This window comes from Sitophilus oryzae, unplaced genomic scaffold (assembly GCF_002938485.1).
Source record: "Sitophilus oryzae breed Bouriz unplaced genomic scaffold, Soryzae_2.0 scaffold_1393_pilon_pilon, whole genome shotgun sequence".
Taxonomy (NCBI): Eukaryota; Metazoa; Arthropoda; class Insecta; order Coleoptera; family Curculionidae; genus Sitophilus; species Sitophilus oryzae.
Genome location: NW_022146052.1, coordinates 3,723,418 through 3,751,202, shown reverse-complemented (window position 1 = coordinate 3,751,202; position 27,785 = coordinate 3,723,418). Strand labels below are relative to the sequence as shown.

The window sequence follows — 27,785 nt, the reverse complement described above, 5'->3', positions numbered from 1 at the left end:
CTTTCTTGGACTGGGTCTTTTTGAACTGGATGGAATGTGTCCATCAGCAGTTTACCATTAGCTGAAGAAGTATGATTCCTGGGTTTGGGGGATATGCACTCATTATTAAATAACATTATTATCATCAAAATATTATATTAAAACCGAATTATGACAAGAAAACTTTCCTGGACTGTGTTCTTTCGAACTGGATGGAATGTGTCTATCAGCAGTTTACCATTAGCTGAAGAAGTATGATTTTTCGGTTGTGGGATATAAATTCATTATTAGATAACATTATTATCATCAAAAGAATATATTAAAACTGAATTATAACGAGAAAACTTTCCTGGACTGGGTCCTTTTGAACTGGATGGCATGTGTCCATCAGTAGTTTACCATTAGCTGAAGAAATATGATTCTTTGGTTGTGGGGTATAAATTCATTATTAAATAACATTATTATCATCAAAAGAATATATTAAAACCGAATTATACCGAGAAAACTGTCCTGGACTGGGTCCTCTTGAACTGGATGGCATATGTCCATCGGTAGTTTACCATTAGCTGAAGAAGTATGATTCTTGGATTGGAGGGTATAAATTCATTATTAAATAAAATTATTATAATCAAAAGAATATATTAAAATCGAATTATAACGAGAAAACTTTCCTGGATCGGGTCCTTTCGAACTGGATGGAATGTGTCCATCAGCAATTTACCATTAGTTGAAGAAGTATGATTCTTCGGTTGTGGGGTATAAATTCATTATTAAATAACATTATTATCATCAAAAGAATATATTTAGTATGTATTAAGTATATTAATATATTACAGAAAATAAACTAATTCAAAAACGCTGGAAGCTTTCCTTCTTTCATCACCTGTTACTAATATTTCTATTATAAGAGACGACTAATAACATAGAACCAACCATACTCGGGGACGATATATAGTAACCTGACGTGTCACCAACAACATGTAAAAGTAGTTGGTAATTTTACAAACATTTATGTATAGACTTTGTGGCTCGCACTGTGCAAATACGACCATTCCTGTCCCCGGGCGCCTCGAGTCTCAGACCGTATCGATAATAAGAGGTTGAAGATGGTGTTTTTCTCACCTCGTCCGGGTACCCTGTAATTATCCGTCTCTTCTGTAAATACAGTAATTTTGGTGTAGTCTACAGGACGTACAAGCTAACAGAAAACTGCAGAAACCCTACCTTGACACTATGAATTCAGAAAAAACGTCTTAAAGCCAACCAAAATTCCTTCAGGATGGACTAACTGGTACACAGACGAGTCAAAGACTAGAGTGTTTGAGGAAAGACCAAGTGCAAGCTTATTCTTTTGTTTGGGTAAATATTCAACTGTATTCCAGACAGAAATATGCGCCATTCTACAATGCTAATTCTAATTCTAATTGCTCTCTAATTCTGCAATAACAGAAGAGCATACTCTGGTGACACACGGCCTTGAATGACGGCCGTGAAGTACGAGCTAGCGAGAGAAAAAGATCTACCCCTTTATAAAACAATTTAACCCCGCTATCTTGTGATAATCTATATGCCTCGATGAAAAATAAGCTTGTGGCAACACTGGGTAACGATCTGTGCCATACGCCACTAAGAATATCCTCTGGTTGTGTGCTAAAGGAAGTAAATTTTCATGCATATTTTCATCGATAGGTTTGTAACTTCTGAATAACGCTCTAGGTAAAGTATCTAGCTCATCTGCCAGCTCAGCATTAGAATTTAGAGTTAGTAGCTCGTATTTTCATTGGAGGACATCGTCATATTTGTTTCAAACCAATAATCAACGAGAATATTCGTATAATTTAATAAAATTACAGTAAATCACTATAAATAACGAATAATGAACAAAGCATTTAAACAAAAACAGACCACAGACCGCACAAAACAAATTTTTGGGTTTAATAGTAGTCAAAGATATAGATGTAGTCAATGACTAAAGAATCCAAGGACAAATAACACCCGAGAGCAAATTTTGTGCCGATGTCACCAAACAGTGCCGTGGCACATATTTTTCTTAACCTAGCTGTTTGAAGCAATATTTATATTTTTTGATAATTGTTTTTACTACGCCTATAGTGTATTATCCTAATTAATTACTAAAAAAACGTATTAAAATGTTAACAAAAGATACAAAACTAGTATCGACGAATAGCACATATCAAGTACATATAGGTGTTAATTGAAATTGAAGAATAATTATGGAATTCAATAAGAAAACGCTAAAAAGTTGGAGTGGACTGTTTATTTACCTATTAAACGTAACTCCTGGCTCATTCTTATCGCTGCTGCTTTTACACTTGAAATTTGAACAACTAATCACCATTGTAATAAAATTTATACAAAGTTTACTACACACAAACTATTAAAAATCGCTAAAATTGTCGCTGGTGACCAAATGATGACTCATTGTTTGCCACCAAAAGAAAGGTCTCTAAGGTCACAAATTCTGCTGCAGCCCGTATAGGGGCGTTACATGTCCTTATATTCTTTAGTCATTGGATGTAGTAATATTTTGGTTTAATGGCCACAGCTTCCAGAGCTATCCGGCCGGGTGACAGAATTATCGTGTTTTTTAATAAAAATTAAAAGAAGCATTATTATAAAATTAATTAAAATTATAAAACTAGAATACGGTTTTTATATTCACTATATTTTTTTATATTAAGTTTAAAAAGCATTCATAATATATAGATCGATGAATGTTATATGAATCTCGATTCTACTGTACCAACCTTGATGAATATCTCTGGTTGTGTGCTAAGGAAGTAAATTTTCATGCATATTTTCATCGATAGGTTTGTAGCTTCTGAATAACAGTCTAGGTAAAGCATTCTAGCTCATTTACCAGCTCAGAATTAGAATTTAGAGTTAGTAACTCGCATTTTTATTGAAGGAGACCGTCTTATTTATTTCAATAATCAACAAGAATATTCGTATAATTTAATAAAATTACTGTAAATCACTATAAATAATGAATAATAAACAAAGCATTTAGAAGAACAAAAACAGACCACAGACCACACAAAACAAATTGTTGGTTAGTACTAGTCAGAGATATAGATGTAGTAATATTTTGGTTTAATGGCCACAGCTGCCAGGGCTATCCGGCCGGGTGATAGAATTATCGTTTTTTAATAAAAATTAAAAGAAGCAATATAAAATTAATAAAGCTAGAATAGTATACGGTTTTATATTAACTCTATTTTTTATTGAAATTTATAAAAAGCATTCATAAATATATATATATATATATATATATATAATATATATATATATATATATATATATATATATATATATATATATATATATATATATATATATATATATATATATATATATATATATATATATATATATATATATATATATATATATATATATATATATATATATATATATATATATATATATATATATATATATATATATATATATATATATCCTTCAGATTCTTTTAATTTAATACATAGTGCACACACTGTTTTTTTTGTGCAAGACCACTCTCGCTAATCATTAAATATCCATTTCAAACCAATTTTTAGATGGAATCATCTCAAAAATCCTGGAAAAATAACCTGAATCTACTAGTACATTTTAAGAATACATATTTAAAAAAAATACAGTAATAATTCGGTGATCTGAAGCATATATTCAAGCTTCGTGTTGTTTGACCACCCTGTAACGTCGACTAAATTCAGCATAACCGAGAAAATTACAGGTTACGTCTGTGGAGAACGGGCAATGTGTTTGTTTTAAACATCGGAGCTGATTTTTAATATGACAATTTAATCGGGTTTGAGAATTGGGTAGCCCTGAGGCGTGGACCTTTGGAATTCTTGCGTGGTCGAACATTTCCAATTTCTTCGAAACAATTTTGAATTTTCGACAGAAAAAAAAACCGAGTTGATCAATTTGTTTACTCCAAAATGTATTGTCTAAGTAGATTAGATTAATTTTATTTCGGATCTATTATGAACGTCTTCTGATCAGTCTTGATTGCATTCTACAGTCCTATTCTTTGCATAAAGTCCAGTAACTTGGTGATTGAACCCTCCAATACATTTTGTCTATTGCCTAGTATACAAAGAACAACCGCACATTTGCCAGGCTAATGTGTTTTGTCGTTTCTTCTCCAGTTTGACTAAATCTACCCATAATTGCAACCTCATGATTGACTACCCATTGACTTCAAATCCAAGGAGGCAATAGAGAAGGAACACCGGTATCAGGTCTAAGAAGAGACCAAATTAAAGAGGTGGAGAAAATGGAGACAGTGAAGTATGAGTATTTTTTGTGACATTCTGTATAGTTTTTACAATTTAAGGAATAAATTGTATTCGCAAAATATCTTATTTACATATACAAAACTGATTATACAGGGTTGTTCACCACATACGACACGGAGTATTGTAGCTAAACGATGAGATTTTTACAAATTGTAAGTTTTGAATTCGATGAAGGACTATTAGAGGTACAATTTAAAAATAATTTTACAAGATACAGAGTGTCCCAAATAAGTAAAAAATATCAAAGTTGTATTTTTTTAAATGGAACACCCTGTATATTATTACATTTTTAGTTTTTACGATTAAAATAAAGGTAAATTTGATTAAGGTTTATTATACTTAAACCTTACCGTTTTTGAAATATTTTCAATTTTGTGAAATTGCAGTAAAAATTTTAAGGCTTCATTTCTCCAAGGGTATCAAAGTTTTTAATACTAAATATTTACTGAAGTTTATTTACTTATCAGTTAATGTGTTGCAATAATAAAAATAATACTACCTTATACAGAGCGTCTAAAAATTTATTTTAAATAATTATTAGCTTCAAACGGCAATAACTTGTTTAATTTAAATGGAACACCCTGTATATTTTACGAGAATCAGATGCACAATTTAATTGTCTATCAAATTATATTATACCATTTTTTACCTATCTCTTTAAGTTTCCGTAGAAAATGCATTTTCTTGTAATTTAGAACTTATTTATCAATATACCCATGGACTATTAACATTTTGAAATGTTAAATCTAATAGTCCTTCAACGAACCCCAAACTTACAATTTGTAAAAATCTCATCGTTTAGCTACAATACTCCGTGTCGTATGTGGTGAACAACCCTGTATACTCTCTTACGTAACACTAGCTTTTGGAGTTCTGCCTATCGATTTATTGACACTATTTTTCAGTATTATCTTGGAGTTGCTCAGGTGTCGGGCATGGTAAACGCGTAGTGCCCCGTGCTAGTATTTAGTGTTTTATATATACACATAATAATCGTTGTTTGGCGTTAAAACACTAACTAATAACATTATTTACATTAAAATGAATGTATGTGATGGTGATAAATATAGTGTTCTACTAAGCCAATACAAGAAAAAGCGTATGTTTTTGAACAGATTTTATAGCATGTTTATGTAGTGTTTTATCTATATTATACAGGGTGTCCCAAAAATAAGCGAAGTATTTTAACTGGTAGTATAGTTCAGCGTCAGAAACACGCCTATGAGGTTTTTTTCGCGAAAAAAATGTTTTGAAAATTCGAAATTTTTTGAAAATTTTTTGAAATTTTTTTTTAGTTTTTAGTTAAAAACAAAATTTCTTATCGATAAATATATTTTTTTTTGGAAATTTTCAAAGTAAAATAACTCCGTTATTTTGGACTTATTTGAAAAGCGATAAAGAGAAAATATGTTTCTTTTATCGAGATCTACCACCCCTTAAAATACTTGCACTTATTTCTGGGACACCCTGTATAAAATATTCATAAGTTTATCCAAACACAAAAAAACATCCAAACATATACTGAGACGTTAAAAATCACCAAGTGTTAAGAAATTACTATTTCCATAAACATTATGATAATCAGATATCCATAATTAAGATACAGAAATCTATAGGCAACATTTTCATTCAAATTATACGTTTACTATATATAGTACTTGCATTTTCCTAATAATATACAATTAATATCAATTAATAAAGTGCCATAATCAGTTATTCAATATTTATAAAATTAGCTTAAGGCTTTATTAACTATTTATTTTATGAATGCGGCGATATATTATTTACCAAGTTCATTACACACCCACAACTATATTGTACGAAGAAATAAATAAAAATTTGTTTCATGGGGTTTTCAGCAAATTGAGATGTTGTCATGTTTTGAAAAAGTTTTAAAGCTTATTATTATTATTTAAATGAGCAGGCTGTATTCAACGAAGATGTAATGTTAGTTAATGTAATTTAACGTTAGTCATTAACAAATTTTTGTTTCAAAAATTATAAAAAACAGGAAATAGAATCAAACTATATTATATCACAAGGTCAATTCATAATCTACTTATATTACTTATATTTAGTAGATATCAACGCTACTTAACAATTTAGTATATTACAAATCTACACGTTATTACAAAAAATATGGAAATGTTTATCAAATATTTGTCATTATGTTGAAGTGGGATATCTACCGGGTGCGTCTCAAAAGTGGCTCACCTCTATAACTTTTTATTTTTTCAGTTAAACAAACGAGATTTGGTATGTTAGTATATGACATAAATTAGGATTAATTGCCGGTGTTTGGTGTTTGGTTCGGTATATTTCTACTTTATTCGAGAGAAAATGACACTCTCAATAAAATGACATATCATATCATTTGAATACCAAACCAAATCAATCCTAATTTATGTCATATACTAACATACCAAATCTCGTTTTTTTATCTGAAAAAATAAAAAAATTATAGGGGGGTCCACTTTCGAGACGCACCCGGTATATGATGCTCCATGGCTGTATTAAGGTTTTCAAGTTCCTCACTTATTTTACAAATACTGTGTATATTATTTTCTAAAATCTGTTATTACATTTTTAATTGACTATATTTTTATATCCATATATCCCCTATCCTATTAATATAGGATAATAAAAAATTAAAAAACTACAAAATAGAAAGTTATAATTCATATTTCAAATTTCTCGAAGATAAGTGCATGTTTGTTTACAAGATCCTACACACGTCTGCATCCATTTATCACCAAGCAAGAGTGAAGACATTGTATCTAATAATAATTGAGTTATCGTATTTATTGGGGCAATGGATGAATTGCCTCGACAAAAATAAATTGGATGACAAATCGTTTAACATAAATAACAGAGATTATTGGTTGTTAATGTAGGAGGTTTTTAAAAGTTTGATTAACATAATTACAGACTTACTGCCTTGTGACATATTTCCTCTGTTTAATGAATGATATTGAACTTAAAAATGAAAGGTTGAGAATGAAATATTATTGAACTTGTCCTAATAACGTAGACTTGCGAGATTGGGACATCATTTTTTGATAGAATGAATATTACTTAAGATTCCATTTCAACTAGTCCGAAAAAGTAGCAAAATAAGCGTTCAGCATTTAACGTTTTATGTAAAACTGGCTCAGTATTTTTACACAAATGAAGAAGGAAATTAAAGATAAAGGATTATACTATATCCGTATTTTAGAACAATTTAAGACAACTTTTTTATTTTTAATTACAGTGATATATAATTTATATGGTTTTGTAACAAATTGTTCGCTATTTTATGGCAAATACTGAAGCTCTGCAAACCTTAATTAAACCTTAATTAAAACACGTGTGTTTGGAATTTTGGGTGTGTCTTAACACGACAGATTCGGACTAAGCCTTAGGCAGATTCCTGAAATATACTGTATATTTCCTTTCTCCACACAGTCGCTTTACCCGACCCCTGAGAGCAACCCGAAAGTACAGCGTAATAGACAGATCAGTATTTTATTTGGAAAATACGGACTACATTCCAACATCAGAAGTGGCATAGGTCTACTAACACTATCACAAAAGTTTTAAAATGCGCCAATATGCCATATGGTGTGTGAATCTGGAAAATGAGATACAATCATAAAGCAACAAGACCAGCAGAGTTAGCAAATAAAAAGGAAGATTTACATTTTTTTTTGGAAAAATAACATACTTTCTACTTCAAAAATGGAAAAATCCAGAGCTGTTACTATCTGCCAGATGCAAAATGTAATATTTGCCAAAATAGGTTTATTTAGTGGCTATGTTGATGCAAAAAGTAAATCAATACTAATTAAGTTAGGAATATAAAAGTTTTAGTTGCTTGTTTGTGATTTCGAAGTACTAATTGAAATTAATAACACAATAAATTAAATTTGTAGAACAATCAACTAAAAATAAAAGGTTCAGATTAATTAATGGTAATGATATAATTATAAGACAGCCTGTATAACGATGAAAAAAAAAAGTTATAACTAAAATTATATTTTTATTGTTAAAACTCAAAAGAAAAATGGATTATTTGATTTCATAAATAGAATTATTGATATTTTTTTCGTATGTTTGAGAGACACTATCAGTTTTGTAACTCTATCAAAAACATGGTGAGGGTTTAAAAGGTCGCCTAGGTCGGGTGGGTTAATTGATAGTTTGGGTTTCGAACGTTTATCGCATACAGTAACATTTGTTAAAGATGTAAAATTCTATTTTTTACTCGGTCTTCTTGTAATTTATTAACTCAACTGAAAATCTTATCGCCAACAAGAGCGGCGTATCCTTGTTAGATAATCCAGGGATGGGTCAAAACAAGCGTTAATATATTTCCTACATTTTGTATGTTTACTGCGTAGTAATATAGGTAACATGCAGGTAATAATACAGGTAAGTAGTAGACAAGGTATAAAAGAATAAGTGTACCGAAAAAATTATAATCCAAGGATGGGTCAAAACAACGTCAATATATATACATACTACGTAGTAAATTTTATCACGTAGTAAATTAGGTGTAAGTACAAGGTGTAAAAGAATAAGTGTAACAAAAAAAAATTCAGGTTTTAGAAACAAAGTTTAATAAATGTTTCCTTCATCATATTCATATTCTCTCTCTCACAACCCTGAGAGATAATACAGACCGTGGATATCTTGTCATGTTTCCAGATTTTTACGCTACTTTATGTGTTTTCTATCCTCCCTGACAAATTTTTATAATTTACGATTTTTTTTTTAATTTCTATTTCTTCTTATCTTTGTTTTTTATATTTTACGGTTTCCAAAAGTATTCGTTATATTCCACAGACAATAATTATTCAGACATATTGAATTACATAGAAAAAATTAGTCGGTTGCTTGTATTTAATGATAAAATTTTGAAATTTATTAGTCTTAGATCTCTGTAAATTTATTTCCTGAACTAGAAGTGATAGTGTGGATGAGTCCTAATAATTTGTAAAATAATGATAATATTCAAGACAGTCAAGATTCGAACAGGGATTTATCTCAGTTTGGTAGATAACATGTAGTTTATGCTGTTTTGATATTAAAAAAAGATGTTTCCAGAGATTTAAAAAAATATATTTTGAAACCGATGTAAAATATGACAAACGATGCAATATAATTTGTATTCACTACATAGACATAGACATAAAAAGAATGTTTTGTGATGAAAATAACTATAGCCATGTATAATTATTCTTGTAAATAAATGAATACTATAATATGATATAAATTTGCATTAAATTTAAACAATTTTAGTTGGATTCGCTCATTGAATTAAATTTTTTTAAACACAATTGAGCTAATGAATTTAAAAAACACATAAAGGGCCATAAGCTTTTAATTTTCTAGTGTTTTTATTATCTGCGCCATAAAACCTAGTCATTCAGAAACACGCAATGCGTTTGGTTTACGAGTTTTTATAAAAGTGGATTTTTTTATTTCATGAACTAGGTATTCAAAAGCTTTATTTAATTTCATCCATTATACATTAATCATTAATTTTGAAATATAGAAAAACGTAAATAATATATATACCACTGTATGCAGTTTCAACTCTTCAAAAATATTTTTTGGCTATTTCGCCACTTTCACTGTAAGGAAATATTCAAAATAAAATAGTTTCTAATAGATATATCTATTAGAAACCGCTGACGTTCTGTTAAAATTACATTTTATTGAAAATAAAATAAAAATAAAAAAGTAAAAAAAAACAAAAAATTAAATAAAAATAAAAAAGTAAAAAAAAAACAAAAAAATTAAATAAAAATAAAAAAAATAAATAAAAACAAAAAAATAAAATAAAAAACAAAAAAAAATAAAAAATAGAAATAAATAAAAATAAAATGTGGCGAAATGGGCGGATGAGGATTTGTACTACTTATAAAGCAAACATTTAAATAGATTTTCCCCCTCTACAGCTACTTCCATACAATTCTTTGCAGGCAAATGTTTCCACAGATGAAGTTCCGCGTGTCCGGCCTGGACCTCAAGGCCAAGTATATCCTCCTGCTGGACATCGTGGCCGCAGACGACTACCGCTACAAATTTCACAACAGGTGACCCATTTTCACGGCTCATTTTAATACGTTTTTTTCTCGCAATTGTTACAGGCGCATGTTTCCTGCTTATAAAGTGCGGGTGTCGGGTTTAGACAAAAAATCCAAATATATCCTACTGATGGACATCGTCGCCGCTGACGACTGCCGATATAAGTTTCATAACAGGTTAGAATTATTGCATTCATTTCTCCTATTTTTATCTCCCATCATTTGTTGGTGTTTCGGTTTTGCTCTCTACCTCTCTTTTTGTACATAATTTGGGACACCCTGTACAGTGGTTTCGTTTTATTTTGTCCGCATTTTAACTGGCTATAACTTTTAAAGAAGGCGTCCATTTTTTTTCAAAGAGACCGAGACTTCGAGGCTCTTTTCTTTTTAATTTGACTCTAATTATTTTTTCTTGGAGATACCGTATGATCGAAAAAAAAGGCGTCAAAGACGGCTGAGAAATAAAAATCGATGGTAATTTAGGTGAGGTCAATCTCTATATAAAAATAAATTAGAACCCCTCCTTAGGGCCTACTGGCTGTAAGCACCATTCTAAATAGATAAGAGTACCGGCCAAGTATTTTAAAATTATGGCTAGGGCTTGATCTCTCCAAAATTATCGTTGATTATCATTGCCAGCCATCTTTGACGCCTTTTTTTTCGATCGTATTTTTACACGTTTATATCAAATTTAAATAAATCTGTTAATCAGAAAAAAATGTGATATCTAATACATTTTTAATATTACAGGGTGTCCCATTTAAAAATTAAACTCGATTGAAAACCCTATATAATTTGGGTTTTTAATGAATGTTCTATGTCGAAAAACAATAAAAGTTATGGTCAGTTAAGAGTGGGACTAAATAAAATGAACGCACTGTACAGAAATTTTGTTGTATATTAATTTTTTTGTCGATTGAAAATAGAAATCAGGTGTCATTTGCAGTGTGTACCTACGATTAAGAAAATACAACAATTTTTTTAAAACATTTTTTTACACACTATGTAGAGTAAATTCATATCCTTCCTTCAGAGAGCAAAATCGTAAAGAAAAACATCTACGGGTGTTTTGTTTGAAAATTTTCACCCGCTCAAAATCATCAAAAAACCATAAAAAACGAAATTTTCAAAAGAAAATGCCCGAAAGATTGTTTTTTGAGAAAAGCACGAAGCATGCGTTTTGTAGTAATTTAAACTGTAATTTCCCGTTTATTTTTTATTCCTTTTTGTTTAGTGTAAATAATGTTTCTTAATCCGTTTTTTTAATGAAAATATTACGCGTGAAAGTATACATCGAACTAACCTGTATATAGTATTTCTTTGAAAGCACGGTTGATTGTAATTAATATAAAATGCATAAATAGCAAAATTAAGAAGAATGTACCAATTATGTTTTTTTTACCTATCTAAAAATACAAATGCATGATATTAATTCATAATATATCTATAATTTTCGTAAAACTATTCTCGTACCGAATGATCGAAAAAAAACAGCGTCTAAGACGGCTGGGAAATGATAATCGATGATACTTTCGGGGAGGTTAGTCATTTAATAAAAATTGACACAAATTTTTAAGTAAACCATTTAAAAATCATTTTTACTCAATACAAAATTAACCAACATTCTTAAGGCCATCTAAAAATTAAGAAAAGTGCGGGCTAAGTAAATGACGTCTCTAGGGCTTGCCCTCGCCAAAATTATCATCGATTATCATTTCCCAGCCGTTTTTGACGCCGTTTTTTTTCTCGATCGCATTGTATTTATAGAAAAATTGCCTAATCCAATACATTTTCCGATTGTAAATATTTTAAGTTAATTTTAAATCAACAATTAATTCAATCAATATCAAACTAACTTCTAATAACTAATTATTTTTATTCTATAATATCTAAAATTAGAGACATAATGTTTTTTTTTTGTTTAAAAATTAAACCGTCTTTTTTATTAAAATTTTTGGTTTTTGGTATTTATTTTTATTATTGTTTCCCTTCAGCAATGATCTTATTTCCTGAATCTTTCAGTCGGTGGATGGTAGCGGGAAAAGCTGATCCAGAAATGCCCAAAAGGATGTACATTCATCCAGATTCCCCATCTACCGGAGAGCAGTGGATGCAGAAAGTTGTGAGTTTTCACAAACTGAAGCTTACGAACAACATCTCGGACAAGCACGGCTTTGTAAGTATTAATTTTATTATTTATTTCATATTTATTTATTTATATGTTTGCAAGCACTATACATTAACCTATGAACAAATGTAGGATTTGCAAAAATAATGACAATAATTTTTTTTGGTCCACTATTAATATATTATTTCATTAGGCCTTTTTTATAAAAATGGATATGGCGGATTTTGCATTTTGACGCCTTATTTTTAAACCTAACTCTGGGAAAATAAGCATTTTTAGAGTCATGATCTAGTACTAAAAAATTGTTTTCTTTTACCAAACCACTTTAGTTCATTTTTTTTTCTTATTCCGCATATTCCCTACAACGAAATATCTTCGACAGTGTTGTTCGCATCTCCTTTCGACACACCCGCGCATTACCATATTTTAATATTTAAATACGCAAGATCATGGAGAGATATATATGCGGCAGGAGGGTGAGATACTCACTTCAATCGCATTAGACTGGAGATGATAGCAAAGGCTCCCCAACGGGGGTGAACTGGGGCTCTTCCCTCTCCTTTAGAGATAGAGTCGTGCCCCCCTTTTCGAAGGGAAGGTTAGAGCGCCCCCTGGGGGACGACCTACTAAAAGCGATCTGTAATTTTCAGATGCGTCTGTCAATTTTTGTATAGTGAGGCTGTATATTGTAGTTTCATCAATAATAGGGATATATCTGTATATTATACGTAATCAATTAGATATAAATCCGTGTGAGATTTGTGTGTATTAAAATCTTTGAGTTTGAAAACGCCATTATAATGCGTAGAATAATAGTTATTTTTTTATACAAGACGATAAAATGGTATTTTATCGTCCACCGAAAAGATTAATTGAATTGAATTAATTTGGGGAAACGATTCAAAAATTATTATTTCAAGGAATTTATTTGGAGTAGAAAAAATATTCTACTGGGTTGGCGTTGGTTTCTATGTAATTTGACAAATAAGTAAAGCTGTCTCTTTAGTTGTCAGTTTTGAGTCAATATTTTTTAATTCTCTTTCATGTCGATTGCTGATTGAATTGGAGCCAGAAATGGCTCAAAACAAAACGTTTTATCGAACAAAGTTTTATCGCAAAAACAAGGAATCTAAGCCTTCGAGGTGTATATGTTCTGAATCTACATAAATGTCCTACAAATACTGAAAGATTTTCATAATTTTATCACTATGTTTACTATCTTCTTAACCAAAAGACCTTTGAAAATGTTTTAAAAATAGCCAAAAAAATGGTTATTTTTTCGAATTTTTCCATACATAAAACTGCTGCTATTTACCGAGCTATTTACTAATTAAAAGACGTAGAAAATTCGGCAGGAGGAAATATAATATGCTGTCAATATAAAAATAAATGATTAGTATGTAGAATACAAACTTCTTTACTTGATTATAAATATCTTATTATTTAACAAGTTAAAAATTTATTTATAATAAACAGCGTTTTTTATCGCTTTAAATGTGGGAATTTTTCGTGTATTACAAGTTTTTTTCGGTCAGGTTCAAAGGAACTGTGAACGCAGAGAATGTTTTCAATTCGGAACGCAAACACTTCTTGAATTAAATTTACATTTAACTAACGAAGATCGAACCGTTAGATTCCACAAAACGAACAGGTGTTAGTTATTGTAATTTCCTCGTTATAGTTCTATGGTTTCTTAAACTTCCTAAAGCCTTAAATTGAAAGAATTATATTTTTTTTTATTTAGTGAAATATGTGTTAATAGCTTAAACTGCTTTTATTTACTAAATCAATAGGCGTAGAGTAAGAACATATAGGTGATTGTGGTTTTACTAGTACAGTTTTAGTTGTAGAAGTTTTCAAAAAAACTGTCTCACAAAAAAAAATTCTCACAAAACTGAGGATATGGATAAAACTGGATATTATGAATCTACATAAAATTTCCTACAAATACTGACATTATCATAATTTTATCACTATGTTTAGTATTTTTCCAAGACCTTTGAAAGTGTGTAAAAAATAGTCAAAAATTTTGATCATTTTTTCGACTAAATTAATTTATTATCATATACTATTGTGGTCTTATTTAGAGGACAGTATTAGTTTTAGGAAAAGTTTTAACCATCACCAGAAATAGCTAAAAACAAAGGATCAAAAAATTAATTTTCTCACAAAAAACAAAGAATCTATACCTTCAAAGGTATATATTGCGAATCTACATAAAATTTCCTACAAATTTTGACATCTTTATAATTTTATAACCATGTTCACTATTCTTTTAAGACCTTTTAACCCGAACTGGGCAATTTTTCGACTTTTTTTTCATACATAATATAGTCATGAAAATTGCCAATGTCACCGATTTCTGGTATTCTTATTATTTCTTAATATTTTAAATTAAAAGTGTTGAAAAATTATGAAACCTCGTGCTAACACATTGAACATATATCTATTTAATTTTACTGACAGGCATTGAACCATAGCAAAAAAGTGTCAATTCGTCATACTCTGCTCTAGTTTGGACGATAAGAAGATCAGAAAGGTTAGATTGTCGAAAATTAACATTACATGTCCTCGTGTGTGTGTACAGGGTGTCCAGAATCCGAAAAATACCAGGGGAGTCAACATAACAAACACAAACAAATCTTCTAACGGTATTTCACAGACAGAGATGATTAAAAAACGAAAATAACGACTTTTTGGAGGAAAAAAGACAGTCAAAAAGACCGTCCGAAAGCTTAGTAGAATTTATGTGTATGGTTCGGCACAAAGAACCAAAAACCAAAGACAGTAATGGTATAATAAAATTTTTACAAGCACCCAGCTACGGGGGGTGGCTTTTGACCGAGCCGGTATACAGACAACCCGATTTAAGGTCTACAGGTGAACTATCAGGACGTTATTTATTGGTAGGAGTGCGCCCGTCGACACTGTACGTCACACAGAGAAGGCCTAGGACTTTTCTTCGTCTTAAAATTGATCAAGTCACGTCATGAATTCAACTGAATTTGAAAAAATGTTCTGTGTTTATACATTTTTGCTTTGGTTTAAAAAACAAGATTTTAAATAGATAGAGAATATCTTAACCATCTGAGCAACAAGCACAAATTAATGAACTGAATAATTTAGCCGACCATACCAATAGGTTTTTTACCAAAATTTTAAAAAATCGTAACTCCAAAATTACAGTAGCTATAGCGAAACACGGTTTTCAAATTAAGATTAGGAATAATATTTGCAACAATACGTGCCTCTTGGCGCCAATTTTTTGGAATAATACGACTTAAAATAATGGCAGCCAACAGTTTGTTTTTCAATTTTTTGAGATTCACCAAAACTAGATTTTTCAGGGTTTAGGTGTACTATCTTTATGATTTTTTATCCATTTTTCAAGTATTTTTGCATAGCAGTTGTTCTTTATTTACCAAAATTCGAAAAAACTGGACAAAATGCATCTAGAAAGTCTGCTCCTCATTTGTTTGTTAACTTTTAGCATCACAATTTCTTTATCGAATCAGATAACACGTAGAAGCCCCCCGGAGGTCAAACCTTCACTTCCACATACACACGGGCCTACAATATTACCTATGGCCGGTTCTCCCCTGCGCGTCCCCTCACCGAGGGCTTCCCCTCGCCAAAAGGGCACAATGCAATACGTATTACATCACGCCCAAAGGCATAGGGGGCGGGGCACATACCGAGTACGACGTGGATGACGTAAAGGAGCGCTACACGCGGTATATATTATGCATTTGAATCGGTAGGGGGAGTTGGTCTATACGTGTGTGGATGATGTGAGACAATATCTTCAATTTTTTTGGGTTTAAAGGTGTAGCTCGTTTATTAATCTATTTACAGGGTGTATTAAAAGACATGTGCCATCTTTTGTGAGGAGATTCCTCGAGTAAAAATAAGATTATTTTTTTATATATCAACATAAGTCCAATTCTGCTTTATTTCGTAGCTACTAAAGTGTTCTTTTTTTCGATTTATTATAATTTTCTTCCAAGTGGTTTTAGCGATTCGATTGAAATTTTGAGGGTAGTAAAACTATTGTAAGTGTCACGTATTTCAGAATTTAAAAGGTGTCGACATATTTACCAGGGACGTACACAGAAAAAAAAACATGTGGCGCCGCTGACTTTTTTTTCTCTTGTTAGCAACATTGTGTAAGCCGATTAAAAGTTGTATCTTGATATTATTATATTACTATAAAATTATATACAGGCTGTCCCAGAAATAAGTGCAAATATTTTAACTGGTAGTATAGTTCAACCCCAGAAACACGCCGATGAGGGTTTTTTCGCGAAAAAAAATTTTTGAAAATTCGAAATTTTTTGAAAAAATGTTTTGAAATTTTTTTAGTTTTTTGTTAAAAAACATAATTTCTTGATAATATGGCAACATAGGTATTAGATTAAATTTACAAGAAAGAAAATCCAGAAAAGATCCGGTGGTTCTCAAAATTTTAGCAAAAAATCTTTTTTTTTTGGAAATTTTCACTTATAATATCACAAGAATTTGTGATATTATATTTGTTGAAACTTATAATATCACATTTTAGGAAAATTATCCCTCGTCTTCGACTCGGGATAATTTTCAAAATATTCGTGCCCTCAAAAAAATTTCCAGGAATAATTTAAGCTTGCGTGGTATTCGGTAAGAAAATTTCACACCTAAATTTGAAAAAAAAACATTAATCCAACATGACATTTTAAAATAATTTCAATTTGTTAAGTTGGCCAAGGTATTGATGTTTTTGACATATTATGTGTTTTGTCATTTTTGTTTGCGATTCTGTCATTAAGCTATTACTAGTTTTAAAACGTCTGTACGTAGAGTAAGAAGTGTATAGCGAAATGTCGCGATTTGGAAAAGTAAACCAACAAGTCATTAAAGAAGAAATTGAAAATATAAAACCAGATAACACCCGAAAATCAAAATCAAGTGTATGGAAACAGTTTGTTGAATTTTGTGATGAAAAGTCGTATAATATTCATGAGTGTATGAGTGTAGTACAGCTGGCTACTATACTGGAGGACTACGCATTTAATATGAAAAAGAAAAATTTTGAAGATTATAAGAATATAAGAATATAATATAATTATTATTATATTTAATATTTCAATATATAGACATTGTAGTTCATTCACATTATGATTGTAGATCTTATGTTTACCTTTTCAACTGTCAAAAAATTTCCACTAAAGTTTCGTGGCGCCTCGAAAAAATTTCCGGGAATTTTTTCAGTTGCCATGGTAACTAGTCAACATTAAAGCAAGTTATTGGTTGAAAAGTAGAGGTGTGAAATTTTCAAAGTAAAATAACTCTGTTATTTTGGACTTATTTGAAAAACGATAAAGAGAAAATATGTTTCTTTTATCGAGATCTACCACCCCTTAAAATATTTGCACTTATTTCTGGGACACCCTGTATAATAAAGTAACTAATTTTTTAATCATCTTTTTATAATGTATGAAATCTACGAAACCTACTTCAGTTACTGACATATTTGTCTATACCTATATGAAAAAAAACACACCCATACGTATAGAAGGTGAGCTTAATAGATACCGGATGATTTATTAGAGACCAATTCAACATATTATACTTTGATAGAGTCAATTTGCGTCTAATATAGTAGACGAAATGTTATCATAGAGATAACAACTTCCTTCAATTCAAATGGACCACCAAAAATCCATGCAGCTACCAAGAGAGATCAATTCTTCTTATTTATTTTTTCAGACACTGACTTTTCTCTATCTCTAGAGATGTGCATATCGATGTGCGTTTTTTAATATATATCGATAATTTTTTCAGATATTTTTTTTCCCCTTTCTTGTGTTATAACTCATTATCTTAATAGTTTGTTTAGTTTATTCTTTGTTTGTTTATTTTTTGTTTTGTTATAGTTTGTAGCTTTATTTTTACTGGAGATACTTTTATTGGGTCCTCATCAACGCCCTTATAAAATAGTGTTTATTGTTTTTGTTATGTCACTGTGATGGAAATGTCAGAGTATTATTGTTTATTGGCGTTTACTCGAGCTGAGATGGCGTTAAGTTCTAAAGTATCGGCTATATTGCTGCTTTAGTTTTGATCATGGTTAGAAATTAACTTTTGCAATTAGAACCATATCTGCTAAAGTAATTGCCCAACAGACAATAATAATATGATTTTTCAAAGACCTTGACTTTATCCATATAAATCATAAACACTATTTTATAGGTGTCTTGACTAGAACCAAAAGCAAAGGTATAGTGTTAATGTGAAAAATACGAAAAAAATTTAGTGTCCTCTTCAAAAGCAAACATTTCCAATAAAAATAATGCTATTGAGATGAATCAAAAAACAAAATATCGAGAAAAGATACATCTAGATGCTAGATGAAAAAATGATTTTTATATTCTTTAATTCGTTAACGTACTCCACAGGGTGTTTCAAACTTTTACCAAAATATCAACATTTTGTTTTCCCTCGTATAATTGACAGATTGCAACTTTCGTTTTTAATTTACAAAGAGACACTAAAATGTCAAATAGAACACTATATATAAAACTATAAAATACATGAAAATTTTAAAATTTTCCTGCCGGTGAGTATAAATCGATAGGTACCAAAAAGTATCGATACTTTTTTTTAAATTATACCCATCCCTAACCTGTCTGTCGTCGAAAACATTAAAAATATCGAAATCCGAACGGCATAGAGCGGCCGTAGGTATTCTACCCATCGAGTGGGTCGGCTACTATTGTACCTAAGTAGAAAATGATGTCGCTGTATCTAAATTACCGGACTTTTATCGGTTTTTCGCTACCGTGCTGCCACTATTTGGGTGGCGCGTCGTATAAACGGACAATAATGTCCTTTTAACACTCGATAACGAGTCGATAGCCGTGGAAATTATGTCCGCGCCGCTCTTCGGACCGGACAGGGGCGATAATTAGGGCCATGTAAGTAATTCATTGTGTCGAAAAAAGGTCTCGATATTCGGCCACTCGGTGCCGAATTAAAAATGACTAATCTGGCTATTTTCAGCGCCGTATTGTGAAAGCAAGGAAAAAATACGATATCCCAGAAGGAAGGTTAGGTTAGGTGAAGTTAAGCGAAGTTAGGCTCCGAAGTTAAGCGAAGTTAGATGCCTATAGTCTGTCCAACGACAAGATCCTTGACAGTGATAGATGTGTCTGTCATTTTAATTTCAAAATAGTTTATTTTATTTTACAAAGAAATTTTGGTACAATTGGAATTAGTACAACTGGAACGCATAGCAGGAAATTAATATATTTAAAATTTGACTGATAAGTGATTACTTACTTGATAATAAGAAGACTAAGGAAGGAGCATATCAAAAATCTTAGGTACACCGCGATGGGCCTCAAATATGGCCGACTTAAATTCCGGTTTATCAGTGCCGTTCTAATTTTATTTAAAAATGTAAAACTATGATGTAGGGTAGACGTGGGGTAGACTCAATAATTTGTTGTTTTATTTTACGTTGTGAATAAATGTTGGTAGTTATCAAAATTGTTATAAAAATATATAATTCTAATAAAAATAGATAAGTTATAATAAGTATTTATTAACACAAACATCCGATACGCTACTGAAGCAGGTAAGTCAAATTAACGTATCAAAATTCTTTGACATCTGATCTTTGACAAGTAGTAAATTAAAGCTAAGATGCAAGAAAAATATATAATTTACTTAATTTAAGCGAATTTCATAAATGATCGGTTTACTACACGTATGTATATTATAGAGTCACTTACTAGCGAAAAGTTGTTCCATTACTCAATTTTTGCCGAGATCTACCGCACGCTACACAACCAACTATTTTAGAGTCTTTTTCGATAAATCGCGATAGTGTCACTGTTAATTTAAGTTCTGCCACAATTTCCATCTAGATTTACTACCTTTATACAACTATCAGTAGTAGAATAAATAATAAATAACATAAAATAAGCTCCGTAAAGACTGACAAATCCACAAAATTTCAAATTAAATTCAAATGTGTCAAATGAATCGTCAAACAGAACTGTCAAGGATCCCCACCCTAGAGTGCTTTTTCCGCCCACCATGCATGAATACATGGATAGCATTATGCTCCTTCCTTAGTCTTCTTATTCAAAGGTTAATACAAAACAAACAGGAACAAAACACTACATAGATGCCAAAAAAATATGAAAAATAACTATTTCTTACTTTCAAACTCCAAGAAGCTTCCCGCATTTATTATTATTCTTATCCTAACTGATGTACAAATACAAATTTGTAATACTCCACAGGAATAAATAAAACAACATATTATATAAAACAAACTATTTTATTAATAATAACACTTACCAAATTTTATACCTTAAAGGTTGATTAATTAACTTTAGTCTTAATTTTTTTAAACCAGTACCTTTTGACATTATTTTTCTACAGTACTCTCTGGTTTCTACAGTACTCCAAACTAAAATCCATTATTTACCTATCGTGCCATGTCGATATTTACAGCTACTCCAGTAGTATATGTTTAGTACGATCCTTGTAGCATAACTTTATTGATGGTAACTTTATTGGGGGTGTATAAGGCTTTCTACCTGGGCAGCGAGTATTAAGTATAAACTGTGGGTCTACAGTTAATTTTCCCTCGATTTTTCCTCCACTTGACTTCAAAAGACACAAAACACACGTAATAACACGAATCAAAATGCATCATCTTCCAAAATGCAGATATTTGACATAAGTTGACACTAAATTATAACCTATAATTTGGCAAGACTTTGACAATCTTCAAAAATCTAAAGGCGAGTTCATACGCATCAGCGTTCGTTTGTCGCTCATCGTTCCGTCAAACGTATAAAATTGAAATATGATATTTTTGAAATAAACCAATAAAACTGGTTAAAAACAACAAGAGACGACGCATTAAAAGAGGACTATCCTCTGAAATAGAGGATGGTTGGCAACCCTAACGTAGTACCATCGAATATTTTTTTTACTTTGAGAAACGACTGCTATTGGCTAGAAAAGACATAATAAATGCATCTAGATGTCTGAAAATTGATATGTTTTTATAAAATTAAAGAAAAAACTACTTTTTCAATTAAATTTTCTCAAAATTCAACCAACAAACCCATTTTTTAATCATTTATTACTTTAAATGTCTACGGTGGTGACTTTATCTCTGCATGACACTGCAGGTACTTACGTACCAAAACCGACTCATTTAAAAAATCGAAAGTATGTGTTAAAACGTCCCGAAAGCAAATTTACTCAGTCTCATCGGAACCTTTTAACTGGCAACAGCGCAACCGTTTTAAGATATCCGTCTCGTTTTAGCAGTAAGCCACCGGTAAGTAGTGTATACGGGGAGTAACATAAAATCTCTACAGAGTAAATCGGCGCACTCAGTGTTTTTTAAGGAATTTGTAGCTAAATTATTTGACCTTTTAGTATCTCTTTCTAAATTAAAAATGAAAGTCCATCTGTCAATTATACGAGGGAGAACATAATGTTGATATATTGGTGAAAGTTTGAAACACCCTGTGGAATATGTTAGCAAAGCAAGGAATTTAAAAATAATTTTATCATCTAGGTACGTCTTTTCTCGAAAGTTTGTTTTTTATTCATCTCGATAGCTTTATTTTTATTGGAGATATTCGCTCTTGAATAAGACAGTAACGATTTACAGCAATTTTATCATTTATTTTGGGTTGTCATCGACACACTTATAAAATAGTGTTTATTGTTTTTGTAATGTCACTGTCATTAAAAAGACAGATTATTATTGTTTATCCACGTTTACTCAAGTTGAGATGGTTTTAAGTTCTAAAGTATCGGCTATTGCTGCTTTAATTGATCATGGTCAAGATCAACTTTTGGAATTAAAACCATATCTGCTAGAGTAACTGCCCAACAGATAATAATAATATAATTTTTCAAAGACAGGAACATTATATAAATCATAAACACTATTTTATATGTCTCTTGACTAGGACCAAAAGCAAAGATATAGACACCAGAACACCTCAGTGTTGAGATGTTCTGGTGTTTCCCCATTTTCCCCACAGAATCTGTTGTTTCTTAGCTTCAATCTACTGAGGTGTTCATTGAGGAGACAGTGATAGACCAAACGCTTGAAAAGGGGGATAATGATTTTATTGGCACCCTGTATAGAGGCCGTCGGTCCTCCGTCATTAAGCCGAACACCGTTTTTCATTTAAAAGTTTTTTGTCGCAAAGCAAACGAAGAAAAATTTAAGTAGGCCGCGGCTTTAATACGCGTCCAAATATTTGCTCGTGGCCGCCTTTGATTCCCGGCCGCCATATTGACTCAACGTTCCTCTGTTTGCCCAATAATCAATTTGGAAGCTGCTAAAGAGCCTACCGACTTTGGTCGGTGTCCGTCTCTGCTGTTCGATGACCAGACTATCAGCATGTCCTTGTGTTTAAATTATTGGAGATAGACTCACTGTGATCTTTATCACTTTATTAACAGATTTTTTATTGTTTTATTTTTATTGACACATTTTAGGTAATGTTTCTAATAATCGTGTCTCTGTTTCTTGACACAAAATGGAAACGGTATGCTACAAACAGGAAACATTTTCGAAAGCTATATATTTTATATGGCTTTATTACATGTGTGTTTCCGATGTGGTGGCACTAGTCGTTTCCTAAAATGTTTCGATGTGGAATCAAAACTTTTAGAGGAAATGTTTCGAAACATTTTCTACAATTTGTGTCCAAGATGTTCCCGTTTTCAGCAGCCGCTGTTTCTAAATGTGAAAAAGATGTCTGTGTGTGGATTTGAATTCATCATTTTATAAAATTGACATGGAGTCGGACACAAATCATCTACATTGTATCATTCGTGTCTAAAAAGAGAGAAACTTGTGTTTCGGAAATAAATCGACAACAAATGGAAACCTTGTTTCCAAAATGTTTCGATTTAGCGCTATCTTAATAGTGTATAAATTTCGAACTAGTCACCTGTCAACAACGCCAATCAAAACTTCTGGTCAACATAATTAAAATATTTATTTACTTGTTATAACACAATTAAAAAATAAAAACATGTGTAATTGAAACCACTAATTGTGAGGTTCTGAATGAAGCTTAATGCTGAAAATAATTTAGATAGATGGAGCAAAAATCTACTGATTCTCTATAAACGTTTAACGTACCATGGTCGTGAATCACCCTGTATATTCTGTTCGAAACTCAAACAGGATTAAAATCATCCCTTGCAGAACCTTTCTAAAATCTTGTCCTACTTCTGGCAGCACCCGTATATCCCCCATTGTCTCAGACCCGCATTTTTTTCCTACATACCCCGAAAAAAACACACAAAAATAGAGAAAAAAAAGGTTCTTCGATAGAGCTCGATAAAAGGGTTGCCTACTTAACAAACTCCTTGCTTCGGGTCCAGCGGAACAAGAAAGAACAATTGCCGATCGGTCCCGTCAAGTTGATCCTGTTCGACAGGGCGTGAACTCCTGCCTCGGCCCTACGTCCACCGGCGCTAGGGACGAAAATCTTGGCCGCCTTTGACTTTACGCGCCGCTGGAGCACAAATTAATCGCCCGACGAAAAAACTCTCGTGTCTCTCGCGGCACACTAGGATGAGCACGAATTAGGACCCGGTGACGGCATTTTTTTTTTCGAGTTTCTGCCCGAAAGTATATTGCGTATGCGTGTGCGATCGCTGCCCGAGAGAAAAAAGAAGAATTTGAGAAAACGAGTCAAAGGTTTGGAGAGATAACGCAAATTGAAAATACTGGAGGCTTTTTTTTTGATCAGTTATTGTGCTGAATATACAAGGTGTCCCAGAAATAAGTGCAAGTATTTTAACTGGTAATATAGTTCAACCCCAGAAACACGCCTATGAGGTTTCTTTTCGAGAAAAAAAAATTTTTTTTAGTTTTTAGTTAAAAAACATAATTTCTTGATAATATGGCAACATAGGTATTACATTAAATTTACAAGAAAGAAAATCCAGAAATGGATCCAGTGGTTCTCAAAATTTTAGCAAAGTAAAATAACTCCAAAACTAAACGTTCTGAAATAAGATGGTCTGGAAATTGTGATTAGACATTTATTTAGTATAGAAGTGTCTAGCCCTAGCAGTCAACTTTTAAGCTTGACCAATCAGGTTGGTTAGCGTGGTTATTAGAAGTGTGTTAATTCATTTGTGTTTGTCAAAAACTCCAACGTGATTGGTCGGGCTTAATAGTTGCCTGCTAGGGCTAGACACAAGTATTTGGTATTACAACGAAAGGCTTCCTTCTTGAAGAGTTATACAATTTATAGTTACAATGAATGAGTCGTGTAAATGTTAATTTTATTAAAAAAAAATTTTATTAAAAAATTAATTTTATTAATTTTCTACAATATATAAATTTGAAATATAAATTAAAATTCAACATATACTGATTAAAAAAAATTCTTAACTTGTTCCTAACTAACATAACTAAAAAATTTATCCTACAAAATTGAATATCAGCATATACAGATTGAAATAATTCATTCTCAACTTACATTACTAATACAAAAAATATATCACTCAAAATAAATTTAACTAATGCTTAAGTAAATTTCTTTGAATTGTGCATTGAGGTATGATTTGATTATTGCCGTGTTTTTTCTTTCAATTTATGTAATTATAGTTGATTATACGGCTTCCCTCACCTTATGATTTTAGTCTAGTTGTTTTTAATTTTTCAAATTTAGCATACCATATTGTTATCTGTGACTGAACAATTTTTGTGATAAATATAATTTTTTGACTTTGTAAAAAAAATTGACTTTTTAACTTGTTGTGATTGTATTTTATAAATTTGACCTCTGTAATTGTTTTAGCTTTGGGCCTGATGATGGGAATAGTTTAAATTTCCGAAACATGTCGCCCCCCTTGCTTTTTTAAGCATTAAAATTTAAATTAAACAACTTAAAGATTGTGAGTTATTGTCCTTTTACCCGCCTTCAAAGGTTTTGCTTTGATAAAATAACTCCGTTATTTTGGACTTACATATTTGAAAAACGATAAAGAGAAAATATGTTTCTTTTATCGAGATTCTATTATAGTTAAAACTTTATAAGTATCAATTAGAGTTTACTTGCTAAATTTCTAAAATTGTCATGGTAACGAAATTTTTGAAACGAGACTAAAAATAAAATTATTAATTTTTATATAGACTCTACTTAAAAAACCGGAAGGTTTAAGTATAGGAACATGATATATCGTTGAAAAGCTATTTTATTAGTCTTCATTTTTTAATAGGATCTTCTTTTTTTTCGTGGGTAGTTTAGAGAAAAAAAATAACTCAGTTTTCAAGGTCCTTAAAAACTTAGTAAACATAGTAGTTATATTATGAAAATGTCAGTATTTGTAGGAAATTTTATGTAGATTTAGAATATATTAATGATTTAATATATTAGAAGAAACAGAAATAATTTTTGAATATTGTACATCTTTCTCATATAGAATATTTATAGGTAATTATCAATAAGGATATTACCCAAAAACTTATATAAAGTAATTATATTAATTAAGATTTTGTAATATCCTTATTGATTCAGAGGATTCACTTATAAATTTGAATATACCCGGTGTATTATTTCTGCGTCACCGAGTTATCCAGTCCTTTCGCACAGTCTAATTTGGACTTAATTACCCACAAAAATGGCCGCACCTTTAAAAATACTAATTTATAGGTATCAAAAGAGAGCGGTCACATTAAAATCAAGGGTTTAGACCGAACGATCAAAGCCCCAAAAAGACAAAAGCACAGGCACGTACTCTGATTTTTTTGCTTCATTACCATAAAACCAAAACATATTTAGCGTTAACAATCTTAACAGGAGGAATCTTATAGATTAATTGTGTCACCTTTTCTTCAGTTATCTCATCATACAGTCTCAGGACGTCGACGAAAGCTAGGACCTGAGACGGTTTTATAGAGGTTAGTTCTCCATATTCGATCAGTCGTACCAAAGATTATGGTATTCAGTGCTAAGGTGTGTGCTCTGGTGTTTTCCCATTTTCCCTAGAGTATTCGTTGTTTCTTAGCTTCTCTCTCAGGTGTTCGTTGAGAAGAAGTGTTTAGTTTTTTTATTAAAAACCCCGTCACAATCTTAAGATTGGTGACTTAAATCAAGGAAAATCTTTAATTTTTCTCGGTCGTAAGTCCCGAGGAATTCTGAGTGTCCGTTTTTGACTGTTTCTTCCATGTTCTTGAGTTTTATTTTTTGTTGGTTTCTCTAGGCATTCTTTGACCAACTTCGAATTGATGGTTAGCGAGTTGATCGCTTTTAATGCTGCTTGACCATCGCAAAGAATGGCTATTTCTTGTTTCCGATTGTTCCTATCTAAAATAAGTTGAATGCATCTTTCGATAGCCTAGATTTCTGCTTGGAGAATGCTGGAGTAAGTACATATTACCCCAGAAAGTAAAAAACTACGTTTTTAATCATTAATTTCAATTCAAATATCGCTAACATCAGCTCTTATCTTTTCTTATAAAGGAAATATTGTTTTTCTTAGCTTCTCTCTCAGGTGTTCGTTGAGAAGAAGTGTTTAGTTTTTTTATTAAAAACCCCGTCACAATCTTAAGATTGGTGACTTAAATCAAGGAAAATCTTTAATTTTTCTCGGTCGTAAGTCCCGAGGAATTCTGAGTGTCCGTTTTTGACTGTTTCTTCCATGTTCTTGAGTTTTATTTTTTGTTGGTTTCCACTGCAGAACGGTTCTGGTCCAGTTAGACTTCTTGATCCTAGTGTTCGCTCCTTGTCTAGCTCTCTAATCTGACTGTGAGCTGACACCCAGAGTAGGACTATTTTCTTTGCCTAGTTTGTTCAGCTTCTCTAGGCATTCTTTGACCAACTTCGAATTGATGGTTAGCGAGTTGATCGCTTTTAATGCTGCTTGACCATCGCAAAGGATGGCTATTTCTTGTTTCCGATTGTTCCTATCTAAAATAAGTTGAATGCATCTTTCGATAGCCTAGATTTCTGCTTGGAGAATGCTGGAGTAAGTACATATTACCCCAGAAAGTAAAAAACTACGTTTTTAATCATTAATTTCAATTCAAATATCGCTAACATCAGCTCTTATCTTTTCTTATAAAGGAAATATTGTTTTTCTTAAAATAATTAATATCCTAGCGCAATTTCAAATGAAACTAGACAAAAAAAACTAATTATGTATCTAAGTTACCTTCGTTACGCACAAATCTAATTGTCTGTAATTAATCAAATCAATTAAAACTTATTTTTGTAGAGTCGCATT

The 27,785-nt window shown here is 31.3% G+C and overlaps 1 protein-coding gene across 7 annotated transcripts in view; it reads left to right on the top strand.

Moving 5' to 3' along the window:
* LOC115875664 (optomotor-blind protein) overlaps positions 1–27,785 on the top strand; it is a 300,116-nt gene that overhangs the window by 178,489 nt on the left and 93,842 nt on the right. For 4 of the 7 annotated variants that reach the window (XM_030891190.1, XM_030891193.1, XM_030891192.1 and 1 more), the window contains 2 exons: positions 10,274–10,387; positions 12,401–12,554. In XM_030891190.1, coding sequence (XP_030747050.1) covers positions 10,274–10,387; positions 12,401–12,554 — 268 coding nt within the window. Of the gene's footprint in view, positions 1–10,273; positions 10,388–10,441; positions 10,556–12,400; positions 12,555–27,785 lie in introns of all 7 variants that reach the window. The other 3 variants (XM_030891195.1, XM_030891194.1, XM_030891191.1) reach the window with 1 other exon arrangement.